The sequence below is a fragment of the Mesoplodon bidens genome (genome assembly GCF_964165515.1).
Source record: "Mesoplodon bidens genome assembly, chromosome: 19".
Taxonomy (NCBI): domain Eukaryota; kingdom Metazoa; phylum Chordata; class Mammalia; order Artiodactyla; family Ziphiidae; genus Mesoplodon; species Mesoplodon bidens.
The window spans coordinates 41,485,246-41,511,600 of NC_138179.1; the positions used below are offsets into that span (position 1 = coordinate 41,485,246).

A 26,355-nucleotide genomic window follows, 5' to 3' on the forward strand; every position below is an offset into this window, starting at 1 on the left:
ATCACTATAATCCAGTTTTAAAGCATTTTCAAAACCCCAGAAGTGTATGCTACGTAAGTTAATAGGTTATTGCCTCAATCTGTTCGTCCATTCATCTGCTGGTAGACATGTAAAGCTAATTCCAGTTCTTGGTTATTTTAAATAAGAATGCTGTAGATATCCTCGTGCAATGGGGGCACGCTCTCATTTCTCTTGAGTAACTACCTGGGAGCTGAATTGCTGGGCACAGCGTGGATATATGGTCAACATTAGGAGAAACTGCCATCCCATTTTGCCCAGTGTTTACACTGCTTACTCTCACCAGTTCTCGGCAACTCGAGACGCCACCTGTCTGTTTAATGCCAGCCGTCCTAGCGGGTGTGAAGCAGCATCTCCTTATGACTAAAGATACTGAGCATTTTTCATGTGTCTATTATACGTATAAAAGTGTTCAAGTTTTTTGCCCATTTTTTAGTTAAGCTGATTTATTTATTTATTTGTTTGTTTGGCTGCGCCGGGTCTTAGTTGCGGCACGCAGGATCTTCGTTGCCGCGTGCGGGGTCTTTGTTGCAGCGTGCGGGATCTTTTTTAGTTGCGGCACGCGGGGTTTTCAGTTGCAGCATGCGGGATCTAGTTCCCTGACCAGGGATCGAACCGGGGCCCCCTGCATTGGGAGCGCAGAGGCTTAACCACTGGACGACCAGGGAAGTCCCTAAGCTGTTTTTTTTTTTTTTTTTTTTTTTCTTTTTGCGGTATGCGGGCCTCTCACTGTTGTGGCCTCTCCCGTTGCGGAGCACAGGCTCCGGATGCGCAGGCCCAGCGGCCATGGCTCACGGGCCCAGCCGCTCCGCGGCATATGGGATCCTCCCAGACCGGGGCACGAACCCGTATCCCCTGCATCGGCAGGCGGACTCTCAACCACTGCGCCACCAGGGAGGCCCTCTAAGCTGTTTTTTTATTAGTAAGTTTTATGTGTTCTTTCTATAGATATTCTGGATACAGGTCCTTTTTCAAATTCGGGTATTGCAAGTATTTTCTCCTCATCTGTGGTTTGCCTATTCATTTCTTTTAAGAGTATATTTTATAAGAGCAGAAATTGTAAATTCTGATGAACGCCTAGTTGTCCATTTCTTTTAAGCTACAATTTTTTTTTTGGATGGCAAGTAAGAAAGCTGTAATTCAGAACTGACAATGCTGTGACTGGATGTGATGAGCTGGCCGATTTCTGCAGGACATGCAGCTTCACTAATCCCTGATGGCCCTGCCCACACAAGTTTAAAATAACAAAATCAAACAGTCTCATGAAGCCAGACAGGGAGACTCAGGCTTAGAAAAATATACACATGTAGTGAATTAGAAATAGCCCATTTACGACATTAAGCAGTTAAAAAATGGTCTGGGAACCCCATTCAAAATTAAATTCTCAAAGCAACTAAGATTTCATGTAGTTAAAAGAAGAAAATAACCTGCAGACACCCCTTGTCACTTTGTGCTATAATCTCATTTCTACGTTCTCTTAAGTCTTAGGGAGGCACCAGCAAGCTTATGATGACACCCGGACACAACTGGGCCTCCAGCCTTCTGGAACTGCATTGGCACCATCCATTAAGCTTTTCCTTTACCCAAAAAGGAAAAACAGAAACTCTAGAATAGGTACACAGTGGAGAAGAGAAGGGAAGAAATAGTTCACACGACAGTTTAAGGGCAATTTAAGGCTTTGGGGGACCTGCCAAGTTCTCCAGTTCAGCCTTTCCAACAATGTCAAAAGCCCTCACATTTAGAAGTCCCTGCGCTGAAGGCAAAAAGTATGGTTACGTACATGCTTGCTAGGCAAAGAGGGCAGAAAACACACTTTCTTCTTAAATACACCACGTGTGTACAATTGCAGGCCGGCACTTGGCGATGCTACAACCACAAAACCACCTGGAAGAGGACAGACTCACCTCTCTTCTGTGGACCCCAGGTTTTCAATTTCATTAGCTACTTCTGCTATCTCATCCTTCAGCCTCTGCAAAATACACAGCCCAGAATTACCAGGAGGAAGATACAGATCAAATTAAAATCTCTAAAATCTCACACAACTCCCTCCAACCAAAAACTAAAATAAAGCAAAATGAAATTAAATAAGATGACGCCCCCCCAAAATCTAAAAATTTTTGGAAAATTCATCTATTCAACAAATATTTCGTGGGCTCCTACCAGATAGTAAACAGTCTAGGGAATACAAAGGTGAAAAAGATACCTCCTGACCACAAGGAGTTTAGTCTAGGACAGAAATTTATAATCATACACACTATGTACAATATGTCTTTTTCCACTGAAAACAGCGGCCTTAACACAGTCTGTTGGAGCACATCTGCAGCTCCCTGAACAGCGAGCGGGTGACAGAAGATTCCCAGGATAAACCACTCCCCCCAGCGCCCAGGCTGCCCGACCAGCAGTGCTGGTGCTGGGCCAACAGTGCCGCCAAGTGGCTGGCAAAGGGAACGCTGATCCCAGCTCTGCCTTCCACCCCTCCCCCACCTAAGCAGGCCCTCAGAGTGGACGACTGTCACGCTGGAGGGGGCTTTGAGTGAAGAACTGCTAAGCTTTCCCAGCACTTACTAGTGAAGGAGGAATCAAAGAACTAGGGCCACAGCAAAGTATACTCACACCAACACTGGAGCACGCCCGGTCTTTCCGACGATACACTTTGCAGCTTGCGGTTACAGGGTGTGCCCCCTCCCGTCCCTGCCCCTGAGCTCTCAAATGTTTTACAGAGCAGAGAATTCTAAAAGAATTGGCTTCCCCAGGAGCTAAAATAATCCAACTAATGGCAACCTATCAACAGGTGTTTTCATTCCTATTTTACAGATAAAGAAACTGAAGACCAAAGAGGCAAAATTCTCTATCTAGAGTCGCCCTGCCAGAAAGTGGCCACCAGGACGTGGACGTGGGTCTACATAACCTGAAGCCTGGGTTCTAGTCGCAGTCAGGAGACCTGTCACTCTAGCCTGACAGCCGGCCAGCTGGGTGCAGCTTACAGAGCGCTCCTCCTCTCTGAGATCCCACTCTCACTTGTTAATAAGCAAAGCTGGTTATCAATACCTGCACTTTATCAGAACTGTGGTGAGACCGAGGCAGAAGGTGTCACGAGAAGACACCTGGTCGAGGTGGCTGCCCAGCTCCTACCTGGATGTCGGCCAGCAGCTCCTGCTTCCTCCGCCGAATGTTCTCCAGCTCCTGGCGCTCCTCTGCAGTCAGGTCACTGGGAACTACAAAGAAGGAGGGAAGGATTACTAAGAAAGCTTTTCCTCGCCAAAAATAAATACAATCCGAGACGCAAAAGGACAAAGGTACCACGGAAGAGGTGAGAAGCCAGTGTCGGAAATGAACGACTGACTGCTGGGGACGGATCTGGCTCCCATTCTCCGTCACGATTACCAAGGTCAGAAAGGATAGTGGATCACAGAGAAGAGCTCTGATAAAGGAACAGTTGTCACAAAAAAACAAGAGAGAAAAGGCTGCCTGAGATGAGATGAGGTTGGCTACGAATGAAAGAGGAGGACTGTGGGCCAGGCCCTGGCCATTTCCGTCCTGAGGGGTGCGGGGCTCAGGCCCCTGGTTAATCCATCTCTCTAGGCCTCAGCTCCCTCACTGGGTCCAGCCCTGACACAGGGCAATGTCCATGACCCTAGTGGGGAGGGGGAGGCAACAGAGAAGCAACGTGAACGACAGTTTTGTGCCATTCTGGAGGGGGAAGGCGAGAGACTAGTATGTACAGAGAAAAAAAATCTAGAAGGACACACCCCCAAACTGAAACAATGTTTAACTCTGAGGATGGGGTTATGGGGACTTGTCTCTCTGCTTTATACCCTTTAACATTTTTTGAATCATATTTTTAAATGAGCTCTTATCATCAGAACAAAGTTACTTAATTCCCCATCACAGTTCTCACCACAAAACGCTTCCTCATTCCTCAAGACTCCATCTCCTCTAAAAGCAGGGGCTCAGGGTAGGAAGGCCCTACAACAGCCCTTCTGAGTGCGCGGGCAGCCAGTGGTCGATGGAAGAACAGGCGTTGGCATCAGGCACGCCCGGATCCAATCCCAGATCCAACCCACCACACAGCACTCAGGCCACTTTGCACAGTTACTGAACCTATTCAGGCCGCGTTCACCACCAATAAAATGGGGACACCCTTGCCCATGCACTGGCTGCTGTGAGGGTGAAGTCCCATAGTCACTGAAGTGCGCCCCATCCCACCTGGGGCTCAGGAGGGGCTCACAAGTGTTGGTCCCATTCCCTTGGGGGCCACAGCAAAGGGCCCCATGTTGCCAGATGGGAGGGGCAGTACCTGGATGCTTCCATCCTTCGCGCAGGCGCCTCAGTAAGTGAGAACTGCTCCGTATGATGTGGTGGCCACAAGCCAAGTGTGGGTAGTAAGCACTTGAAATGTGATTAGCCCAGTTTCAGATGGGCTGTGTGTGTAAAATACACACCAGTTTTGTACCAAAAAAGTAACATATCTCTTTAATACTTTTTTGTATTGATTACACATTGAAATGATAAGTTGATAAATAAAATATATTATTTTAACTGTGCTCACAGGGGCTGCTGGAGAGTAACACTGCATTTGTGGCTCATATTATGTTTCTACTGGGCAGCACAGTGGAACAGTTCTGCTTGAAGGCGCAGTCAGGGTGCACGACTTGCCAACCATGGCACTGAAACTGAATCTACTGCGTTCAGAGCACAGTTACTCTCCGCAAATATTTCATAAAAATCATGTAAGACAATAGAAGAGGGTAGAAACAATAGACCGTGATTAAGTCTCAGCCCAGGTTAGTTACATTAGGTTCTAAGCTGATTCTTCCTTTTTTATCCAGCTTTTCCCCACCCCTGTCTATAAAGACTTTAAAAAAAAAATAAATTTATATATTTTTATTTCTTTTTCTTTTTTTTAACATCTTTATTAGAGTATAATTGCTTTACAATGGTGTGTTAGTTTCTGTTTTGTAACAAAGTGAATCAGTTATACGTATACATATGTCCCCATATCTCTTCCCTCTTGCATCTCTCTCCCTTCCACCCTCCCTATCCCACTCCTCTAGGTGGTCACAAAGCACCAAGCTGATTTCCTGCTGCTATGCGGCTGCCTCCCACTAGCTACCTATTTTACGTTTCGTAGTGTATATATGTCCATGCCACTCTCTCACTTTGTCCAGGCTTACCCTTCCCCCTCCCCATATCCTCAAGTCCATTCTCTAGTAGGTCTGTGTCTTTATTCCCGTCTTGCCCCTAGGTTCTTCTGACCATTTTTTTCTTTTTTTTTTTTTTTTAGATTCCATATATATGTGTTAGCATACGGTATTTGTTTTTCTGTTTCTGACTTACTTCACTCTGTATGACAGTCTCTAGGTCCATCCACCTCACTACAAATAACTCAGTTTCGTTCCTTTTTATGGCTGAGTAATATTCCATTGTATATATGTGCCACATCTTCTTTATCCATTCATCTGTCGATGGACACTTAGGTTGCTTCCATGTCCTGGCTATTGTAAATAGAGCCGCAATGAACATTTTGGTACATGACTCTTTCTGAATTATGGTTTTCTCAGGGTATATGCCCAGGAGTGGGATTGCTGGGTCGTATGGTAGTTCTATTTTTAGTTTTTTAAGGACCCTCCATGCTGTTCTCCATAGTGGCTGTATCAATTTACATTCCCACCAACAGGGCAAGAGGGTTCCCTTTTCTCCACACCCTCTCCAGCATTTCTTGTTTGTAGATTTTTTTGATGATGGCCATTCTGACCGGTGTGAGATGATATCTCATTGTAGTTTTGATTTGCATTTCTCTAATGATTAATGATGTTGAGCATTCTTTCATGTGTTTTTTTGGCAATCTGTAGATCTTCTTTGGAGAAATGTCTATTTAGGTCTTCTGCCCATTTTTGGATTGGGTTGTTTGTTTTTTTGATATTTAGCTGCATGAGTTGCTTGTATGTTTTGGAAATTAATCCTTTGTCAGTTGCTTCATTTGCAAATATTTTCTCCCATTCTGAGGATTGTCTTTTCATCTTGTTTATGGTTTCCTTTGCTGTGCAAAAGCTTTTAAGTTTCATTAGGTCCCATTTGTTTATTTTTGTTTTTATTTCCATTTCTCTAGGAGGTGGGTCCAAAAGGATCTTGCTGTGATTTATGTCATAGAGTGTTCTGCCTATGTTTTCCTCTAAGAGTTTGATGGTGTCTGGCCTTACATTTAGGTCTTTAATCCATTTTGAGTTTATTTTTGTGTACGGTGTTAGGGAGTGTTCTAATTTCATTCTTTTACATGTAGCTGTCCAGTTTTCCCAGCACCACTTATTGAAGAGGCTGTCTTTTCTCCACTGTATATTTATTTTTGGCTACATTGGGTCTTCATTGCTGCACGCAGGCTTTCTCTAGTTGTGGCGAGCGGGGGCTACTCTTGGTTGCAGTGTGTGGGCTTCTCATTGCGGTGGCTTCTCTCGTTGCGGAGCACGGGCTCTAGGTGCACGGGCTTCAGTAGTTGTGGCACGTAGGCTCAGTATTTGTGGCTTGTGGCTTAGTTGCTCCACGGCATGTGGGATCTTCCTGGACCAGGGCTCGAACCCGTGTCCCCTGCATTGGCAGGCGGATTCCCAACCACTGCGCCACCAGGAAAGTCCCTAGGAAAGTGTCTTTTAAACTTCTCCAAGACCCACAATTAAGAAATGCATTCGATTTCACAACCCAATCTCCCCCATACACAACAGTATCAAAAATAATACCCTCGGGACTTCCCTGGTGGTCCAATGGTTAAGACTCCATGCTTCCACTGCAGGGGGCATGCGTTTGATCCCTGATTGGGAAACTAAAATCCCACATGCTGCACAGTGCAGCCAAAAAAAGAAAACAAAAACAAACCCCTCACCACGTGAAATCTATTGACATTTTCTACTGTTTTACTCTTAGTTTTCCTAACAGTGGTTGTGGCCCACGAAACTGATTTCATAGCCTAATGAATGCACTGAGTCCTGTCGTTTGAAATACACTCCTAATTCACTAGAGGCTGGAAGACAGAGCCATATACAGATTCCAACAGACCACCTACACCCAAGCCCAGGCCTTCCAAGTGCGGCCTCAACTGTGTGTCTCTGTGAACTCAGGGGTGAGCATTCCAACAGCGACTTCAGGAGAAAGCTAACTAACAACAGATCAGTTCTAGTTAGGGCAAAAACCACTCTAAGGAACAACACAAACTCTACTGATTCATACCCCATTCTAGAGAAAAGCACACCTAAAGGAGTTCATTCTGCTTCTTCTGGACTTCACAAACCAGAAAAATTTCTAGTCCATGAAGATGAGAAGTACCCTTTAAGAAACTAATTTCCTGAGCTTCTAACATAACATGGTTTTGCAAATTTGAGGCAATAGTTCATTTCTTTAATAGCTATTCCATGGGGGAATGAATAACCAGGCTTTGACTCTGAACCACAGAGAAGGCTTGATCAGATCACTGAGGAGTCTCGCCCCAATCAGAGGCAAGACTACGGTCCTCATAACAAGGCTGATGAAAAACAGAACCATGATGTGAAAAATTTGTATCTCAAGACTGCTGGATACCCTGAGAAGCCAATTTCTATTGTTCCAAACTGGAAACTCTCAGTGGTGGCTTCCTTTTCAGAATCTAAGCACCCAGCCATTCTGGGTTAGCCTTCGCACAAGACAGTTTTTCTGGAAGGTCACAATCTAGTTTCTGCAGTAGAAGTTCAAAATGTGCCTGCGGTCTTCCACCTTCTGAGATGCTGCTTTAGAGAGAGTAAAGGAACAAAAAAAGGTACAATCCTGCAATACCACAGAGTATGGGGAGAGGCGCCATCGGCAAAAGAGGCTTCAACGAATTTCCGGGGCAAAGAAGGCAGAGCGCCAACACCTCCCTCTGAAAGCAGACTCCACCAGGGCAGGGACCTTGCATGACTGACACTGCCGTGTTCACAGCACCCAGCACAGTGCCTGACACCCGAAGGTTCTGAATATATATTTGTCCCCAGGCAAAAACAAAGCAGCTGGACCGACACGCAGAGAGCAAGCATGGGAGAGGGTGCCCAGGGCGGAGCCTCGATTCTTATATTTGGGAGGCGTTGTACTGCCCTGTGGAGAGCAGACTTATGCCCCAGGCCCGTCCCCACACTTGGAGCTCTCATTCAGCCCATCCACCGTATCATTCTTCCGCTCACAGAGATGGCTGAGCCTCTGGCCCGAATGGGAACCAGCAGGGCAGGGAGCAGATAATCTACCCTGGAGTAGAGATAATTAAGGGAACAGAAGAAAACTTTGAAAGAACAGGAAACTATGAAAAGGAGATAACTACAGAAAAATAATAAGCTCTTGGAAATTAAACATATTTTGCCCTTCTAGCCTCTCCCAAAATAAAAAAAGTCAATAAAAGGATAAAAGATGAAGTTGAGGCACTCCTACAGAACAAAGTGCAAAAGAAAAGACTTGAAAAAAGAAGCAAAACAAAATATAAGCAAGAAGTCAGTCCATTCAGTATAATAAGGTTTTTTTAATCTCAGAGAAGTCCTCAGAGTAAAGTTCAGAAGTTGAAGGATTAAAGACAATCCTAAAGCCTCGATGAGGAGTAAAGAGGGGAACCAGACCACCCACAAAACAAGAATCGGGCTGGAGCAACAGAGATCCCGGAAGACAGTGGAAGGGGCTTTCAAAGTTCTAAACAAAAACGATTCTGGCCCGACACGCACACACGCTCACGGCGTGGAGAGGATCCAGTCAGAACAAGAGGCCAATGGGCTGCAAGAAGACCGTCCTCAGGAAGAGTGGACGAGAGAATGAATGGGAAAGAGCTGGTGTGTTTACGATGGAAGAAGGCATCACTGGGTCTCCTCTCAACAGAAGAACAAGGTAGCTAGAAACAGGAAAAACAAAGGCTAGAGGGAATCAGGGTTCAAGCCACATGCCAGTGGGAGGCAAGAAAGGAGGCATCGACCTTGGTGCTAGGAAGAGCTCCCAGGAGGGCGCACATTCCTGTCGCGGGGCGGGTGCCGGTGGGGAGCACGTGGCACAGAGGCCACTTCAGGTTCCAGGACAAAAGCTGTATGTAATCAGCTGCGAGCATGCTGAAATGGGGGAAGAGCTGACGGAGGTGTGAGGGTCCGAGAGGGGCAAGGAGCACACGAAGGGCAAGCGGGGTCCCCGCGCCTCCTCTTCCAAAGGAGCAGGAGGCACACGTGAAAGATCACAGACAGAAATCAAGGTTGTGAATGTGTGTATGAAAGTCTCAAAGATGAAAATTAAGCGACCAGACATTTGTGAAAAACTCTCAAAAATGGAGAGGGAGAGAGTGAAGAAAAGAATGCTGCAAGTGAAGGAAATCAGGAGATAATCTTTGACTGTGATAAAATAATCAGCAGGAAGAGAATATTAATACAAACCTGGCAGCATCTACCAGAAGATCAAAAACCAGAAAAGGTTCATTATGAATGGTTGCTTCTGGGTAGGAGGTCTGGGAATGGAGAGGGATGGGGCACAAGAGCTCCTGAATACTTGCTTTAAAAAAATACAGTTAAGTACTACTGCATTTTTTAAATGAAAAATAAAAATGTTAGTCTACGGTCACTAGAAAAAGACAGGCCTTCTATTGGGCTGGCCAAAAAGTTCGTTCGGGTTTTTCTGTAACATCAATATGTCCTGGTGGTCAGATGGAAGATACTTCTAGCCAATGTGCAGTTAGAACCAGCAAGACATTTATCCACATTTACTTTGAAGCTGTCTCCTGACATTAACCACGCGATTTCTAAATCGCTTCTCCATTCCACACTTAGTACCCTTAAATCACAGCACTGCTTCCCTTTTGGTTCAACAAATCACCTAAGAACTTACCACAAAAAAAAAAAAAAGAAGCAGATTTAGATCTCATTTTTCTAGTGGAATTTTGCTCTGAGGTGAGAAGAAAAATCCAGCATTTTAACAAATGTATTTTCCTCTGCTTAAACGTATCAATGCAACACCAAATTTTCAACTCAAGCCCTCATTCTCATGTTGCCCATGAGGAAAAAAAAATTCCAGAGACAAAATGCTTAATTTCATTTAACAGCATGAAGAATCAAAACCACGGCTGGACAGCCAGAGGAGTAAGTGATCCCTAGGGGCCTAGCCGGCGTCTCAAGGACCCTGGAAGGCTGCCACCAGGACACGACAGGATCAGCTGGTACTCAGAAACCACCACATCCACTCGGCACCCCGAGTTTCTGAGAAAGCAGCGTGGGCCCCTGGGAAAGGCATCTATCTACCCACGCCCTGGCTCTCCTGTGTAGCTATTAGGGTTAAACTGTAAAAGATCTGATGGGCCAGATGGCAGAGCAACAAACAACTCCTCCCCCACCCCACCCCCCGACTGCCACGTGCTGCAGCCACGCTTCTGTGCCAGGCAGGCAGCTAAACCCTCTTCTCCTGAAAAGAATGGCAACTAGGGAGGCAGCGGCCTGCGCATAAAGGACACGGGGCAGAGGGCCTGGAGGCCTTGGGAATTCATGCCTGCAAAGGTTAATTTCAATACAAGGTGTCCTGCTTCCAGCACGGGGACCAGTCCAGTAGCAGCCCCTCACCATTCCCTTGCAGGGCTCCAATTTAATGAAGGGGATTAAAGAGCCTACAACAACAAGGGACCATTGTGCTCGGCTGTGAATAGAAAAGCCACACAAGGGGACCTTCTATTTATTTCTTTATTTAAATGTTGCTCTGCGGATTTAACCGGCAGAAACCCAGAGCAGCAATGTGCTCCATCCAGCGCGTACAAAGGAGGCTCTCTTAAAGGGACAGCGCCCTCCTTCCGGGCTGGGGGCGGGTACATATGCACATGCGGCATCACTAGGTCCAGCTTCCCCCTCTCCAGTGGTCACAGTCACGGGCAGGTGCCCAGAGACCTGCCACGAAGTCCAACTGAAAAGGCAGATCTTCTGACAGCAGTTTCTGCTCAATAGGAATACAGGCGGCTGCCAGCCAAAAGCGACCGCGTTGTCTGTCCTTCGTCCCCAGGGGTGACATATATCAAAGTGTTGGAGGTGCACTTTAGGGCCCAGACACAGCTCCCTGAGGTCCTCCAGCTATACCAGGTCCCTCTGCCTAGCTTTAAAATACATCATTTGCCTTATTTTTTCCACCATAATCATCAACCATCATCCTTCTTATATATAGCCCTTGCCTTTCCGTGGATAAGAAGGGTCTAAATTTAAACCAGCACAGCAGGGAAACATTTAAAAAGGTGAGGCCAAGAGTCCATAAGGCCCTCCCTTTTCCCCACGTGTGGAGAAAGTAGACAGACAGGTCTGGTCTCCACGCAGCCCAGGAGGGCGTCGGTGTGCACAAGAAGCGCTTCCAGGCCTCCGGAGCCTGCGCTGGCCAGGGTGCCCTGCTAAGCAGGGCCAGACCCCTTCCAGGCTGGAGTTTCATGAAACTGAAAACACACACAGCCTCAGAAACCACCTGCCCACCTGGAGCCACAGCAGCCTGGTAAAGTAAAGCATGAGGATTAGCAGATGCAAACTATTATACACAGAATGGAGAAACAACAAGGTCCTACTGTATAGCACAGGGAACTATATTCAATATCCTGTGATAAACCATAATGGAAAAGAATATGAAAAAGAATACACACACACGTATATGTATAACTGAATCACTTTACTGTACGGCAGAAATTAACACAACATTGTAAATCAACTATATTTCAATAAAATAAATGTTCTTTAAAAAGAAAGAAAGGTAAAGTAAAGCACTGGGCCTTCCTGTGTAAAGCACTGGGCCTTCTCCAGAAACTGTTACCAGCTCCAGAGGGAACGTGAGCTATTTACAAACAGCTTTTGGGTTCAAGAGTGCAAATCTGGGAAGCTGCCCATGGAGTGAAGGCGGTGTGCCTCCAAAGACAAAGATCAAAGGGCCTGCATACAGAACTCACGGTGTGGTGAGTGCTGGTCATACCACCAGGCACCTTCTGAATCAGTCTATGCAGATCCTCCGGTCAGATCACTCACTCTGCCCCACCCTGGGGTAAGTCACCTTGGTCTCCCAAGAGATCCCACTGCCTTCCAATGTGAAAAAACCCAAAAGACTAGAAAGAACTCAGGCTTTGGTAACATACAAACAGTCAGCAGACTTTCACAAAACTCTCAATTCTACGCTGACGTTAGAAATACATGAGGTCAGATCTTCACGATGGGGATAAGAAAACAACCAAAATTCACAGGGTCCTTAAGTAAAGGCAACATAGAGATGAGTGCAACAGAAAGCTACAATGACTACGGGGCTTCGCTGACAGCCTCACATTTAGAGACAGACCTCAGGGTAGTTGTCAAGACCAGAGGGCACAGGAGGATGTAGCAAAGGGATGTGACCGAAATCTGAAACTTGTAGACACATATATGGCCAACAGTCTGCTGACTTGACCACCTCACACCTTTACAGAAAGTCCCCCGACTTTGGGAAACAATTCCTTTTCCCTCCAGCTAAGTCAAAACTACAGCAACCCTCTGTATAATTTAATACCATATTATTCTGCCTCGAAAAGGAAGGAAATTCTGACACGTGCTAGAGCATGAAGGAACCCGGAAGACATTATGCTAAGTGAAATAAGCCAGCCACAAAAGGACCAATACTGTACGATTCCACTTACATGAGGTCCCTAGAGAAGCCAAATTTACAGGGACAGAAAGTGGAATGGTGGGTGTCTGGGGCTGGGGGAGGGGAGAATGGGGAGCCAGTGTTTAACGGGGACATAGTTTCAGTTTTGCAAAAATTCTGGAGAGGGATAGCGGTGATGGTTGTCAACAAGGTAAATGAACTTAATGCTACTGAACCGTTCACTTAAAATGGTAAATTTTATGTTACATATATTTTACCGTAATTAAAAACAAATGAAACAAAATTTTAATAGCAATATCCTGACTTCCCGATTTCTGCTTACCCTAGTCCCTTTCCCAAGAAGCTATGATTTGACTTTTGTGTAAAGCACTGGAAGAGAAGTGTCTCACCACCAATTTACAGCCTAAGTGATTCTAAAAGAAAGCATTAAATTGGCACGTGGCTAGCATAACTGACATTCAACACAGGAGGCGAGAGGTGCCTTCTAGCAAATTGCCAGGTGAATATTTACTCTTCTAGTTTAAATTCTTTCCACACAAAGACCACCCAGTCTCCCACTTAGAAGTAAGTATATTAAAGATTTTATTACCATAGTCTGCATCTTTAAGGAAACTTTGCGCCTATCTCAGTCTTTGAGACGTCTCATCTAACCGCTAACCTAACAACTCAGGTCCCCTTAACTGAGATGAGACACTGGCCAGGGATTGGGGGGCGGGGGGGGAGGGACACCTGTGTGGGGCTTCACTGCCTAGTTGCTCTGTGACCTGGAGAAAACCACCACCTCTCCCTGCCCTGGTTTCCTTAAGCAGGAATGGGCATGTCAGCATCCTGTCCTTCCCAACGAGAGGGTGTGTAATAAACAGCTCCATAAACTGTCTCATGAAAGCAGGGTATTTTATCATCTTACCTTACATAGAGAAGGGAATCAACACATTTTATCTAATAAATCCTAGAACTCAAAGACCCGTTTGCATAACCTTATGATTCAACCAGCTAACCAAAGGGAAAATGAAGTCAAATTTCAAGGTAGGAAAAGAAACAAAGTCATAAATTTTTATCCTAAAAGTTTGGTTTAGAAAAATAAAGTTAACATCTGCTTTCAAGAAAAGCTGAAGAAAAAAAAAAAAGAAAAGCTGAACACTAGAAAATAATCATTTTAAGAACCTCAAGCTTTTCTAAAACCTAGCAGTGGTACTATGTGATCCAGCTGGACTTCTGCAGCAGTTTCTCTCCAGCACTCATACTTGCAATCTCTGTCTCCAAGGCTGTTTTTGAAAGGGTCACAGAGACTGCAAGCAGAGTGGAGCCAGCTCGGCAAGGAGAGCCATGTTCTACCTCTGGCTCCTTGAGACATCGCAGAGCCCTCGTGCTCTCAGGGAGAGCCTGGGAGCTCCCATCCTAGCAGCCGAACCGAGCATCGGCGCCCCTCTCCTCCCTCCCCACACCAGCTGCCATCTCTGGCACTGCACAGCTGTGCCACCAGATCCCTTCCCTCCAAAAGAGAGGCTCGCTGAGGGCGTGAAGAACTGAAGAAGTCAGTTCGCTCTCACTTTGCCCGCCTTCCTAAAACCTATGTATACGCTGGCCCTTTGTAAAACCCTGAATACTTCTGCAGACTGAAACATTGCCCCGCACCCCCACACCTTGGCTGACAGCTGGAACAGACCCCTGGCACCAAAATAAACGTGGGACTCCAGCTCCTCTTCTATGTGCATTTTTGGCAAGAGGGCTACCATACCCTGGGAAGGTTCCAAAGTTCTTAATGAGTAAAACAAAAACTCCTAGGGTGGGTTGAGAGGGAGATCTCGCAGGATTTGCCCCTCTGCTTTCTGCCGGCCTATTTCTCACCTCGCCAGAGCAGGACCACAGAAATCGGTTATTAGCTTGTTCCTCAACCTCAGGCCTAGAAGAAATCACACTGAAGGCGTAAACCTCTATTTGAAGAAGCTACTGGAAAAACCCTAGGAGGAGAGAGCAGAATGCGAAACCACAAGACAGACATGCAGAGAAGCAGCCGCTGCACACATCACGCTGCTGCCTGCTCCTGGCTGGGAGAGGCCGGCAGCGGCGGCGGCGCATAATAATAACAGAGGGATCCACGCTCTACAGGAAGCTGCACACGATGGGCTCACACGCGCCAGCCACCCGGCCTCTTACCCAGGGCGAGTCCCCTCTCCGGCAGCCCCAGGATCCCGGCAGCCCCAGGGCGGCGACGTCAAAGCCCGGGCAGCTGGCAGCTCTCAGCTTCAGAGGCCATGGTGGCCCGGCACCGCGACCCCCCAGTCCCAGGCCCCCGGCTGCCCCCACAGCGCCGGGCGGAGGCAGCGATGGAGCCCGCACAGAACGTGCGTCCGCACAGCCAGGGCAGAGGCGGCGGCCGCGGACACAAAAGCTGAGCGGAAACCCGGGTGGAGAGGGAACTGATGCTGGTGGGGAAGGCAGGCGTGGACGGAGACGTCGCCGGGCTGACACTTGGAGTGTGTGCTCCGTCCTCCAGGCTTATTTCCATGAATGCGATGACAGTGCCCCGCCCACCACGCCCCCACTCGCGGCCTCGGAGGGGGGACGCGCCAAGAGCCTTTGCTCACAGGCTGCAGCGGCTTTTTTCTCCCCCTTGGAAGCAAAAAGCTGATGGTGGCTTCCCAGGGAGGATGTTAACCCTTACTTAAGGTACCCTCTCCCTTCCTGAGTGGATAAACAAGAGGGCAGGATCCAGAGGGCAGGCTGTTCTGTCACCCTCAGCGCAAGGCAACCTCCTTCTGCCCAGCACTGTGTCAGCAGGCAGGAATGCTGACCACGCTGCCCCAACACAATCCCCCCCTCCTGTCCTCTGAGGCCCTAGGCCCCCCGTCTCCACGTGGCACGCTCCAGCCTTTCTACTAAAACGGACCTGCCTCCCACTCAGGCCGTGTACTAGCCGCTCTCTCCACGCACGGGCCATAGGTGTTTCGGCACCAGAGGCTGCAACATAGCGTTCCAGTATATTCTGGTTAGGGTGAGTGAGGCAGGTGGGTCCAGGGACGATACTGTAAGATGGCTGGTGACAAGAAACGTCGCTACAGCGTGAGAGGAGTGGCTGTCAAACTCCAGAGGCGCCAGGATCACCAAGGGCACCATCAGACACAGACCTGGGACCCCAGGCTGAGACTCGGGTTCTAGAGGCTCAGGCCCTCGTGTTAAGCCAGAACACAGGGTGACTGGAAGCCTTGTCTGCAGACCCCTCTGGGAAGCACTGCCTTTGACTAATAAGGGAAGAGACATGAGGATTTTAAAACAAGTGCCAAATAAACAAGGAGAAAAAAGAGAAAATAAACCACTACACTAGATGAGGTTCTCTGATCTCGGCACTATTGACATTTCGGGGATCATTCTGTGTCGAGGGCATCCTGGTGCCTTAGAGCACATTTAACTGCACCCTGGCCTCCACCCACTGGATGCCAGTAACACCCCACCCTATCCCCCAGATAGGACAACCCCAAACGTCTCCAGACATTGCCAAATCCCCTGCAGGGCAAAAGTGTTCTGCTTAAGAACCACTGGTCCAGGCACACAACAACAGGAGGAAAAAAACTTAAAAATCCCACACCCTCCCCTGCCTTCCAGTCCCCTGCCCTTAGGAAACTGCTGACAGGAGGCATCCTCCCCCACTACACTAACGTGGGATCCATATTCTGAGGTTTCCTCATCACCAAGAGGGTCACCAGACTTAACCAAACACTTGGGCTTTGCAGCCTAGCCTGTCTTTAAAGAAACAGCCACAATATGAACAATTTTATTTTTGTGTCAAAATGGCAGTTCTCATCTAAAAGAATCATACCAAATCTACGAGAAATAAACCCTAAAATTATTTATGAAATCTTTGCTTTAAGCTGCAAAAGGAGGCAAGTTTTCAACGAACACGTGGACTGAGAGTCCCTATCTGACACTCAGTCTGGTGAGCTGCCCATCCCTTACCTGGCCCCAGGGAGAGTCCACCCTCCCTGGTCCACCAGAGCACCTCATTCCCAACCTGTTTCCGTTTCTTTCTCATTGTTTAGAGGCTCATCCTGGCCAGCCATCAAGAGCCACCTCTTACGGGGAGAACTCCCTCAGTTCACACAAATTAACCCTCACGTAAAGGCCTTCTTCATACCGCTTCCTTTGAACCATGTTTGTATCATGCAGTTTACCACCTGGTTGGACACTGTCCTGTTCCCAGGGGGTTATCTGTCCATGAAATTAAGCTCTTGCCTTCCAGTAAAATACCATAAATATTCTCACAGCACTCTGCACAGTCCTAAGGGCTATGTCCCCCTTTCTGAGCTAACATCAAAATACACAGAGACACACTCCAGGGATTTAAAGGTCCCAGCAGGCAGATCCTGACCTATCACTTTCTGTGCACGACTCGGTCATAAGGCACAGGCTCACTGTGGCTCACCAGCTACAATTCAGCAACAGAGGATCCACCACTGGGCTTGACTTGTAGTGTGTAAACCAGCAAAGGCCTCACTGTAACTCACCAGCTACAATTCAGCAACAGAGGATCCACCACTGGGCTTGACTTACAGCGTGTAAACCAGCAAAGGCCTCAGCGTAAAGCCAGGCCAGACTGGCTGGCAGCAAAGCCTGCACCACGGTCAATTCTTGGCACAAACAGTATGATCCAAGGAAGCAGGAGACAAGAAGTGACAGTGAAAAGCTACCGACAGGAAGTCTGCAGTGTGGCCCGCCTCTTCTCTGAAGACAGATCTCAATACACAGCCCCACAATCAAGTTTATGAAATCACAGCGATGATCAGAGAAAAAGACTGTTCACCGGCTAGTAATCTCAGGAAACCCACCAACAGAGAAAATAAAAGCTTTAAAAAAATTACTTTCTCAGACTTGTAATCTAACAATCTTTGGGGAAAAAATGGTCACCACCCATAAACCAGGTACCCTATTAGTAACTACCCTATTAGTTACCATAGAAGATACAAAGATGGTAAGACATGGTTCGGGCCCCCAAAGAGCTTACATGTTACTGGTCCTTTTAAAGAAAAAGGAATCAAGCAGCAAGTAAGCGCCAAATGAATGCTGGAGATAGGCGTCACGGGGTCAGAGACAGCCAAGCCCGCGGCCAGGTTGTCCCAGGAGACCCCACGAGAGCTGAGGCTGGGCCATCGGTGAGAGGGCCCTCGAGGCTGGGGACAGAGGACAAACGGGGACAGGGGAGAACAAACTGGAAACGCCTAGAAAAGCTGCACAAGTCAGTCCGTGCCCTTTGAGTCCGGCATGAGGACATGTGACTGTCCTGTTGTCAGGCGGGAGGCAAGGTAGAGACAGAGCGGGAAGGGGCAAGGGGGCACCCGGAGAGACGGATGGGCAGCTTTTCCGTGGTGGCCAGGGAGAAGTGACAGGAACACAGGGCGTTCGTCCAAGGCAGCGAAACTTGGGCTCAAAAGTGGGAACAGAGGACTAAGTGTCTTCTGCCCCCCTGGTAGCTCAGAGCTTGCACGGCCACCCCGGGGGACACCCGCTTCCCACACCACGCGCCGTCTCCCCAGGGCTGCCTTGAACCAGGCCCTCCGCCACGCGCGCAGGGTGGCCTGCAGCACTCGCTTATTCCACAGACAGCTCCGGAGAGGCAGTAAATCGGTGTCTTTCAATTGATCAACATCACAAACTTGCTAACCCTACGCACTCGGCCTCCCCGAGCCCCACGTCACCTGGGCAAAGGCCCTGCACCAGCCCATACCAGGCGTGGAGCGCTCCATATCTCAGCATCCCCACCTCCCCTGCTTCTGTATCACACAAAACTCAGGCATGGAGTTTCAACCATTCTACCCTATTCCTTATGCTTTTTTTTTTTTTTTTTTTTTACGGTACGTAGGTCTCTCACTGTTGTGGCCTCTCCCGTTGCGGAGCACAGGCTCCGGACGCGCAGGCTCAGCGGCCATGGCTCACGGGCCCAGCCGCTCCGCGGCACGTGGGATCCTCCCGGACCGGGGCACGAACCCGCGTCCCCTGCATCGGCAGGCGGACTCTCAACCACTGCGCCACCAGGGAAGCCCAAATACTTCTTCAAAGAAGCCGAGACTGGCTTCTGTCCCCTCTCTGAGAAAGGCCTGAAGCAACCGCGAGGGTAGCAGTTCCTAACTCTGACCTCAAAGGAGAAAAAGCCAGCTCCTGGTGCCAGACACCAACCCTTCTCTGAGCTGCCCGAAGTCCAGAGAAGTGCCCCTGAGGTCCGAGAGAAGCCTGAGAGGAGCTGGAGGCACCGACCCAGGCGCCCGCTCTCCGGGTCCCAGTGGCCCTGGGTCCACTCACAGGCAGCAGAGCTGGGGCAGGCACGGGCCAGCCTACCTGATGGGGCCTGCTCCCGGCACCAGTGCAGGGGACTCATCCCTGCCGGGGCTGCTCTCGGCCACCCTCTCCCTTCTGGCCTTTGCAGAGGGCGCAGCAGAGACAGGAGGAGACTGCAGGGAGAAAGGAGGGGAGGACTGCCGGGCCACGAGGACGTTGAGGCAGGCGGTGGGCAACGCTTTGTCCGCAGAGGCCCAGGGCGGCACTGTGCCTCACAGCCACCAGCTCAAGGAGGAGAGCTGCCCCGTGAGAGGGCAGGGGCCTCCTCCCTCCAGTACAAACAGATCCTCCTCTCTTCTAACCCCAAACACCAGCAAATGCCCCGCAAGCCAGCGTGCTTACTGTGCCAGGAGCAAGTCACCAAGAAAACAAGGAAGATCTGAGCACGGGCAAAAAGACCCCTGTGGGGAAAAGCTGTCCTCAGTATGTGCATCAGTTTCTAAAACTACTGTTTACCTTACCAACAAGAGTTTCACAGGAGCGCAACAGATAAAACGATATTAAAGTTCATATGGAAAATGTATGTATGAATAGCCTAGAAAACTAGGAAGAGAAAGAAAACTATGAAGAAAAAACTATAGCAGAAAACTATGAAGAGGAAGAAGGGTAATGTGAGGCGAGCCTCTGCCGGAGATTAAAGTGCTGAGACATCAAAAATTTGAAATTTCAGCATTAGAGAATGAAAACAGCAGAAAAGAAACTCAAGAGATACTGAAACACACAGGTGGCACTTCAAGTCATAAAATCTCATAAAGAAAATATTTTTAAAAGATACAAAAATATAAAGAAAAATAGGATTATTCAGTCACTGGGGGAGGGGGCAATTAGCCAGCTACCCATTTGAGGGAAAACTAAGCTGAATGTCTACCTCATTTATATCAGAATAAATTCTAGCTGAATCAAATATTTTAATGTAAAAAAAGAAACCACAAAAATTCTAGAATAAAGCATGGATTAATATGGTCATAACCTCAGAGAGTCTGTTCAGTTTGCTACAATAAAATGTAAAGCTTCAGAATGGAAAATGAAGTTCTATGAGCTAAAAGGTAAACAACCAGGACAACAAATGTGCAAAATATGTGACAGAGGATTAACTTCTTTTCACAAGGAGAGCAGCATATAGAGCAGTAAGACAAAGGTGGACACAACCAGCGAAAGACTTAAAAAGCAGACCCAGAAAGAGAAACACAATGGCCAGACGTGAAGGACGCTTAAACTCTCAAGTTAAAGCATGAACGCACAGCGCTTCCGGTGAGTCTGGCAGAAATGAGAGCGTCCGCCAAGGGCGCGGGAGTACACAGGCGGCCCAGGCTCTGCTGGGGGAGCGTAAACGGTGCAGCCCTTCTGCAGTACTTTTCAATTCAGCAATTCCGTTTAAGAACTTATCCAATGGACGCACTCCCAAAAGTGCAAAAATGAAAACTACTTACACACAATTTGGTCATGAAAAAGAACGAGCTGACTGGTAGATGCCAGCACAGAAAGATCTCCCAGACACTGTGCCACGGGAAGGAACAGGACACCATGCGCGTGGCACCGATGCTGGTAAACGCAAGATCTGAGAAGGACGCACTTGAAACTGTCAACAGGGACCCTGTTCAGAGACGAGGAGTGTGGACAGGGAGCAAGCAGAGGCGGCGACGCCGCATTTTATACCTTTCTGTGTATCTGGATCCACAAGTGAGGCAAAATTGTATGTTGAAATTTCTATTCAGAGAAAATATGGAAATGTCACCAGCCACTTACCCCAAAACATTTGCTCAGATTAATGACTAATTATTCCTTTAGTGGAAGGAACATACTTGAGTCCTGTTATAATGCGTGTGAAATCCCTGAGGCAACTACACCATCATGCCACGCTGTCTACGTGGGATTCCAACATATTTCTATGAATCAGAATCCTGAATGCTTAACAGAAGAGACTTAAGATGCCAGAAAGAGAGGAGATGCAGAAAGAGCCACTGACTTAGAAAAGAAATGTATTGCATTTTTCTAGGTCAGAAGTTAAGCTTTCATGATTTCTCCATAGGGTAAGGAAGGAAGAACATACAAAAGTCAAGAAATTATCTTCATAAGAAGGGAAGGAGTGGCGGGGCAAGTCCTGACCATGAGCAGAGCTGAGGGCAGCAGGACTGACTTCTGTCCCCGTTTTCACTGGTGTGTCACACCCAGCACGGGCTCAGGAGGAGGACACGTGGGTCCCAAGAGCAGCGCATCTCAGCAGTGCTGCTCAGCGCCAGCCCCGGCGGAGCTCCGTGTCTCCCCCCAGGAGCCGCGGACCCACAAGCCTGTGGCCCCTCTGCATCTAGTGACTGTCCCAGCTGCAAAATGAACCCATCTGAATCCCCATGAGTGGGAGCTCTTCACAAGGTAACAGGAGAAGACAGCAGCGATTACAAGTCTTTTTCTAAAAAGGAAATCTCAGCTGGGCTGCAACAAACAGAAAGAGGAGCAGAGACAAGAACAATGTAAATTCGCTTTGGAAGGCTGTCAAAATGCAAGGGAAAAGTGAGAAATGGATATTATAAAAAACTTCCAGGACGTCTATCCCTCCACGTTCAACGTAACCAGCAGCAAATTCTATGTAGGTCCTGTGCTGCCAGCCCCCCACCATAAACATATTCAGCGAATCTTGCAGAGCCACAGGAAGGGCTGCAGCACAAGGTCCTGATGCCTCCTGTCCAGATCTACCGCACCTGCCTTGTCCTCGTCTCCACTGCCCATCGGCAGGCTGGGGGCTCCTAAGGCCCCAGACCTGTGTCCTTCCAAGACCCACACTCCCTGCCTCTCCTTTCCACAATGCTGGCTCCTGAGACAACTCCACCTGCTGCCCTCCACACCCCACCTGCCTCCTGGACGCTGGGTCCTGACCACTGGCAGCCAGCCCTATGCATTTATGTCCTGTACCAAAGAGAACTTGGGAGGCTGCAGAAAGCCTCAGACGATGGATAAAGGTCCGCTCTTTTCAGAGCAGAACCCGAGCCCCGTTTCTGTTCATGTCTTTCATCAAGAAAAAAGGGCAGTACTGACCCTCTGTTCAACGCTGCGGGCACTCACGCTGGTGCGGTCCACAGACAGCCTATGAAATCCAGGCTAGTGCCTATGAAATCCAGACCAGAGCGAGTCCCCTTCAAAACTGGTCCCAGCAGATGGTGATGCGGGTCTGCTGAGATGTGTGCTTTGTACAGTGCCAAGCGCTCTAGCTTAAAAATAAAGCTGTAACCATTTTTGATTTCGCAAAATACAAATTCAACCCCTAAGGAAGGGAGTGACGAGTATCTACAGATGTTCACTTACAGCACCTCTGCTTTTCTGTTTAATACTCGCCTCGACCTCAGCAACCTGCCCAACATGAGGCTGGCACCATGACAAGGAACGCATTTAGAGGACGGGATGAGGGGTAAGTTACCATCAGAGAGAGTATTCTAGACGCAACCTGAAAATCCAATGTCCTAAGGGAGAGGCACTCTATTTAATTCCATTCTATTCAGCGAATTTTCCTATAAATAACACTATCTTATATTCACATAGTATCCATGGCTTAAAATCTTTTTTCATTTCCATTTTTATTTGAACTTGACAGCAAAGTCTGACTATGAACTCTGTGCATTTCGTTTAGAGGTAAGACTCAATGAGTATAAATAATCCACAAACAGACCAAGCCCAATTCAAAACTCACTGGCTGAGCCCTCAGCTCTTTATTTTCTCTCATGGGAATAATAAAAGCCAGGTCAGCTCAGCGTTTACTGTGCATCTGCATATGCCCAGTCTGTGCTCGGAGCTGGGATTTAAAGAGCTCCAGCCCATGCCCTGCACAGAAGGGAGAGGCCAGAGGGGTAGGTGTGTGAGCCTGTGGTGGGAGCACATGCTGCCACGGCGGCCACGCTTGCCCCAGGGCTCAGACGACACCAGGGACCAAGCGGCTTCAGAGCAGTCAAGCCTCTGAGCCAGGAGTTGAGAACAAATGAGTTCCCCAGGGCTTCCCGGGTGGCGCAGTGGTCGAGAGTCTGCCTGCCGATGCAGGGGACACGGGTTCGTGCCCCGGTCTGGGAAGATCCCACATGCCGTGGAGCGGCTGGGCCCGTGAGCCATGGCCGCTGAGCCTGCGTGTCCGGAGCCTGTGCTCCGCAACAGGAGAGGCCATAGCAGTGAGAGGCCCGCGTACCACAAAAAAAAAAAAAAAAAAAACACTAAAAAAATGAGTTCCCCAAATGGCGAAGCAGAGACAGCGCGGATGCACATACCAAGTGAGGGGAGGAGGCCAGGGAGTAGCTGGGTTCCTGGGGACAGTGAGCACACCTTGGGTCAGGGCCCAGGGCACCCAGCAGAGAGCCTGGGCTATGCAGGTGAAGGCCTCGTGTCACACACACCAAGGAGCTGGGATTCCATCCCAAAGAGAAGGTTCAAAGGCAAACCAAGGAGGACCAAACACTCAAAAGGTAAGATTAAATGGCTAAAAAATAGCCTCAGGCAGTTAAGAAAACAGTGCTCAGTTCAGTACAATGGTTAAGTCTCGCATGCACCTGCATAACTGTCACTGGTTAGTCCTCACTCACACACACCTGCATAACTGGAGTAGAAATTGATGAGCATAAGTACCAAGTAAGGACAGAGGCAAAGCCACATCTGTAACTGAAGGACTGTGGATTAGACACTCGTGCAGCAGGTAGGATCTGACTTCTTTAGACATTTTCTTTTTTTTTTAAATAAATTTATCTATTTATTTAGTTATGGCTACGTGGGGTCTTCGTTGCTGCGTGCGGGCTACTCTTCGTTTTGTTGCACGGGCTTCTTACTGCGGTGGCTTCCCTTGCTGCAGAGCACGGGCTCTAGGCATGCGGGCTTCAGTAGTTGTGGATCGCAGGCTCTAGAGTGCAGGCTCAGTAGTCGTGGTGCACAGGCTTAGCTGCTCTGTGGTATGTGGGATCTTCCCGGACCAGGGCTCGAACCCGTGTCCCCTGCATTGGCAGGCAGATTCTTAACCACTGCGCCACCCGGGAAGCCCCTTTAGAGACATTTTTTAAAACTTCATTCCCCTGTATGGGGCAGCTCTTTGGGTAACAATCTAATCAATGCAACTGCGTGAGAAGCACATGCTGGCACTTAACCATCCCTCCCCGGGATGCTTGCGGACCTGCCCCGGAAAGTCCATTTGCTCCCTTCACTTTCATATCTGCCTGACGCCATTTCTGCATCTCACCTCAATACCTAAGGGTATCTATCTTAGCAACACTGCCCTCCCCAATGTCCCAAATAGACAACAGGATGAAACATTCCCAGGCGGGTTGAGGGAAATGGAGAACCACCCATTCTTGAAGGCGACTTTTTCAAAGCAAAGTTGCACACTAATCCTACCACTAAAATCTGATCTCTAAAAGCCCTGGCCCTACTCCCACCCCTGAATCAAGGGCACACACACTGAGCAGTTTATGTTGAATGTTAAAGCCTCTAGGATGGCTAGAGGCTGACGACATGGGACCCCTTGATTTTGACTTGAAGTGACTGTTAGCACCCCCTCGGTGGGTCTGAAGCCAGGCTACCCAGAAGGAGCAGCAGTAAGTAAGAGGGTAGAACTGGCTCAGTGAGCAGTGGTCACCATCTGCCCAGGCCAGGCCGGCGCACCCCTACAAACCCACTGTCATCCGCCAATGTCCTCTTCCACTTTCACGAGGCTCCCCTTTTGAACAAGAGACCTTGGCTACCATGGACTCACCTTTCAGATACAAAACCTCCCATGGGGGCGGTTCCGCCCTGACCTAGAGCTGCCTCATTATCGTCCCCTCTTCACATGCCAAGTGTCATTATCAACACCAAACGCCCTCTCTCCCAAAGGCTTTCACACACGGTACAGCTTTCCAAACCATCCTGTGAATATGGTCCAAGATACTCTGTCTGACATAGAGGTAAAACTTGAAAATATACCTTATAGTGAACCAGATAAGGAAAAGCATAAAAAGGACCCCCAAGGTTAATTATCACTTTCACAAAAACCATTTTGAAAACAGCCTAATATTTATTTCTGACTTATTCATATCATTCAGTACCAGCTACAAACCAGTATACATTTTGCTTTTTGTCTTATGGCATTAAAACATGGCCATCTGATGAAAGCATCACAAGAAAACATACACACATCCACACACAAAACTTAACCTCAGAACTTTTGAAAGCCCTGACCTAGGGTGCTTTAAGCCAGTTCTTCCGCAAAAGCTTTTGGGATTTATAATCCACAAAATTTGCCACCCTTTTACTCATAGCTTCACTGTTTATAGTGTGGGTGTGGAGAAGACGAAGGAAGTTCCCCAGACCTGACGAGGCTTCAAACAGTCTTGACTTAATACCAAAAGAGGAAGATCAAATAACTATGGATATTCTCTTTGTTACATTTTTATTTAATAAAAATGGTTATTATTCACCTTGAACCTCACCGATACTTTCAACCTGGTCTCTAACATCTTTCCTGTTTAGTGTCACACTCACTCTGGGTGTACACGCAACTTGCAGAGCTTCTAAGACTGCTGCTCAGATTCAGGAAATCAGACACCATCACCAAGTAGGAGGGCACATGCCACCAAGACGCTCCCAGGGGGATCTTCAATGAAAAGTAAAGAGTGGGGGTGGGGGCTGGGGGACGTCTTCAGTTTAAAAACACAGAATCTCTCTGGCTTGCGTTTCTCTCTCTCTCACTCACACACACACACACACACACACAGGCAAGAGCCTCTCGGTTGGTACTCCTTCTCAAGAGGCAGTAAAACTGTCGTCACAGAATTTCACATGTCAATCAAAAGAGCTACTTAAACCCCACCCCATATACCCAAGCCAGGACTGGGACTCACCATCTTCTTCTTTGGTTTTAAGGACCATCTTTTCTGTCACAGTAGGGCCCTGAAGGTTGCTGGGTTTTGTTCTTCAAAGGAGAACTCAGAGCAAAGACTTCCTGGGAGGCAGAGCAGGGTGGGGCAGGAATACCTGTGAGCTGTCCAGCCACCGGGACAGCTCAGAGCTGCTTCCTGGACCGACAGGGAACTCGCTGGCCGCACTCCTGGACCAATCAGCCTCCAGCCACAGGAGCGTCACTCCCAGTTCGAGGCCACCACCCAGTTCCTGAAGTCAAGCTCAAGTAGCTTCCTAGAGGTTAACCACCTACTCCCTGGAAGCAGTCTGAGGCTGGAGTCCAACGACTCCAGCCGTTGGAGTAACAGTGGCACTTCTGGTCTCAGATTCACCCAAAGCAGCAGACAGAGCTGGTGTTTCTCTCTTCACTTCCCAAGTACCTTCTTAGAATGGAATCACTTAAAAACCCCTGGTTGTCTCACAATGAGATAACAGCGCATTTCCCAAGAGCATGACTAAGAGATCGTAATCATTACAGTATGTTGTGAGGTCACAGGATAAAAGCAGAAGGCG

The 26,355-nt window shown here is 48.3% G+C and overlaps 1 protein-coding gene across 2 annotated transcripts in view; it reads right to left on the reverse strand.

Annotated features, from left to right (window-relative positions):
* Positions 1-26,355, reverse strand: part of CYTH1 (cytohesin 1) — an 80,640-nt gene that overhangs the window by 19,194 nt on the left and 35,091 nt on the right. The window contains exons 1-3 of one of the 2 annotated variants that reach the window (XM_081220306.1): positions 25,785-26,074; positions 3,151-3,233; positions 1,923-1,987 (exon numbers count right to left, since the gene is read on the reverse strand). In XM_081220306.1, the coding sequence (XP_081076432.1) occupies positions 1,923-1,987; positions 3,151-3,233; positions 25,785-25,812 (176 nt within the window). In that variant the 5' untranslated portion in view covers positions 25,813-26,074. Of the gene's footprint in view, positions 1-1,922; positions 1,988-3,150; positions 3,234-25,784; positions 26,075-26,355 lie in introns of those variants that run through there. The other variant, XM_081220307.1, reaches the window with a different exon arrangement.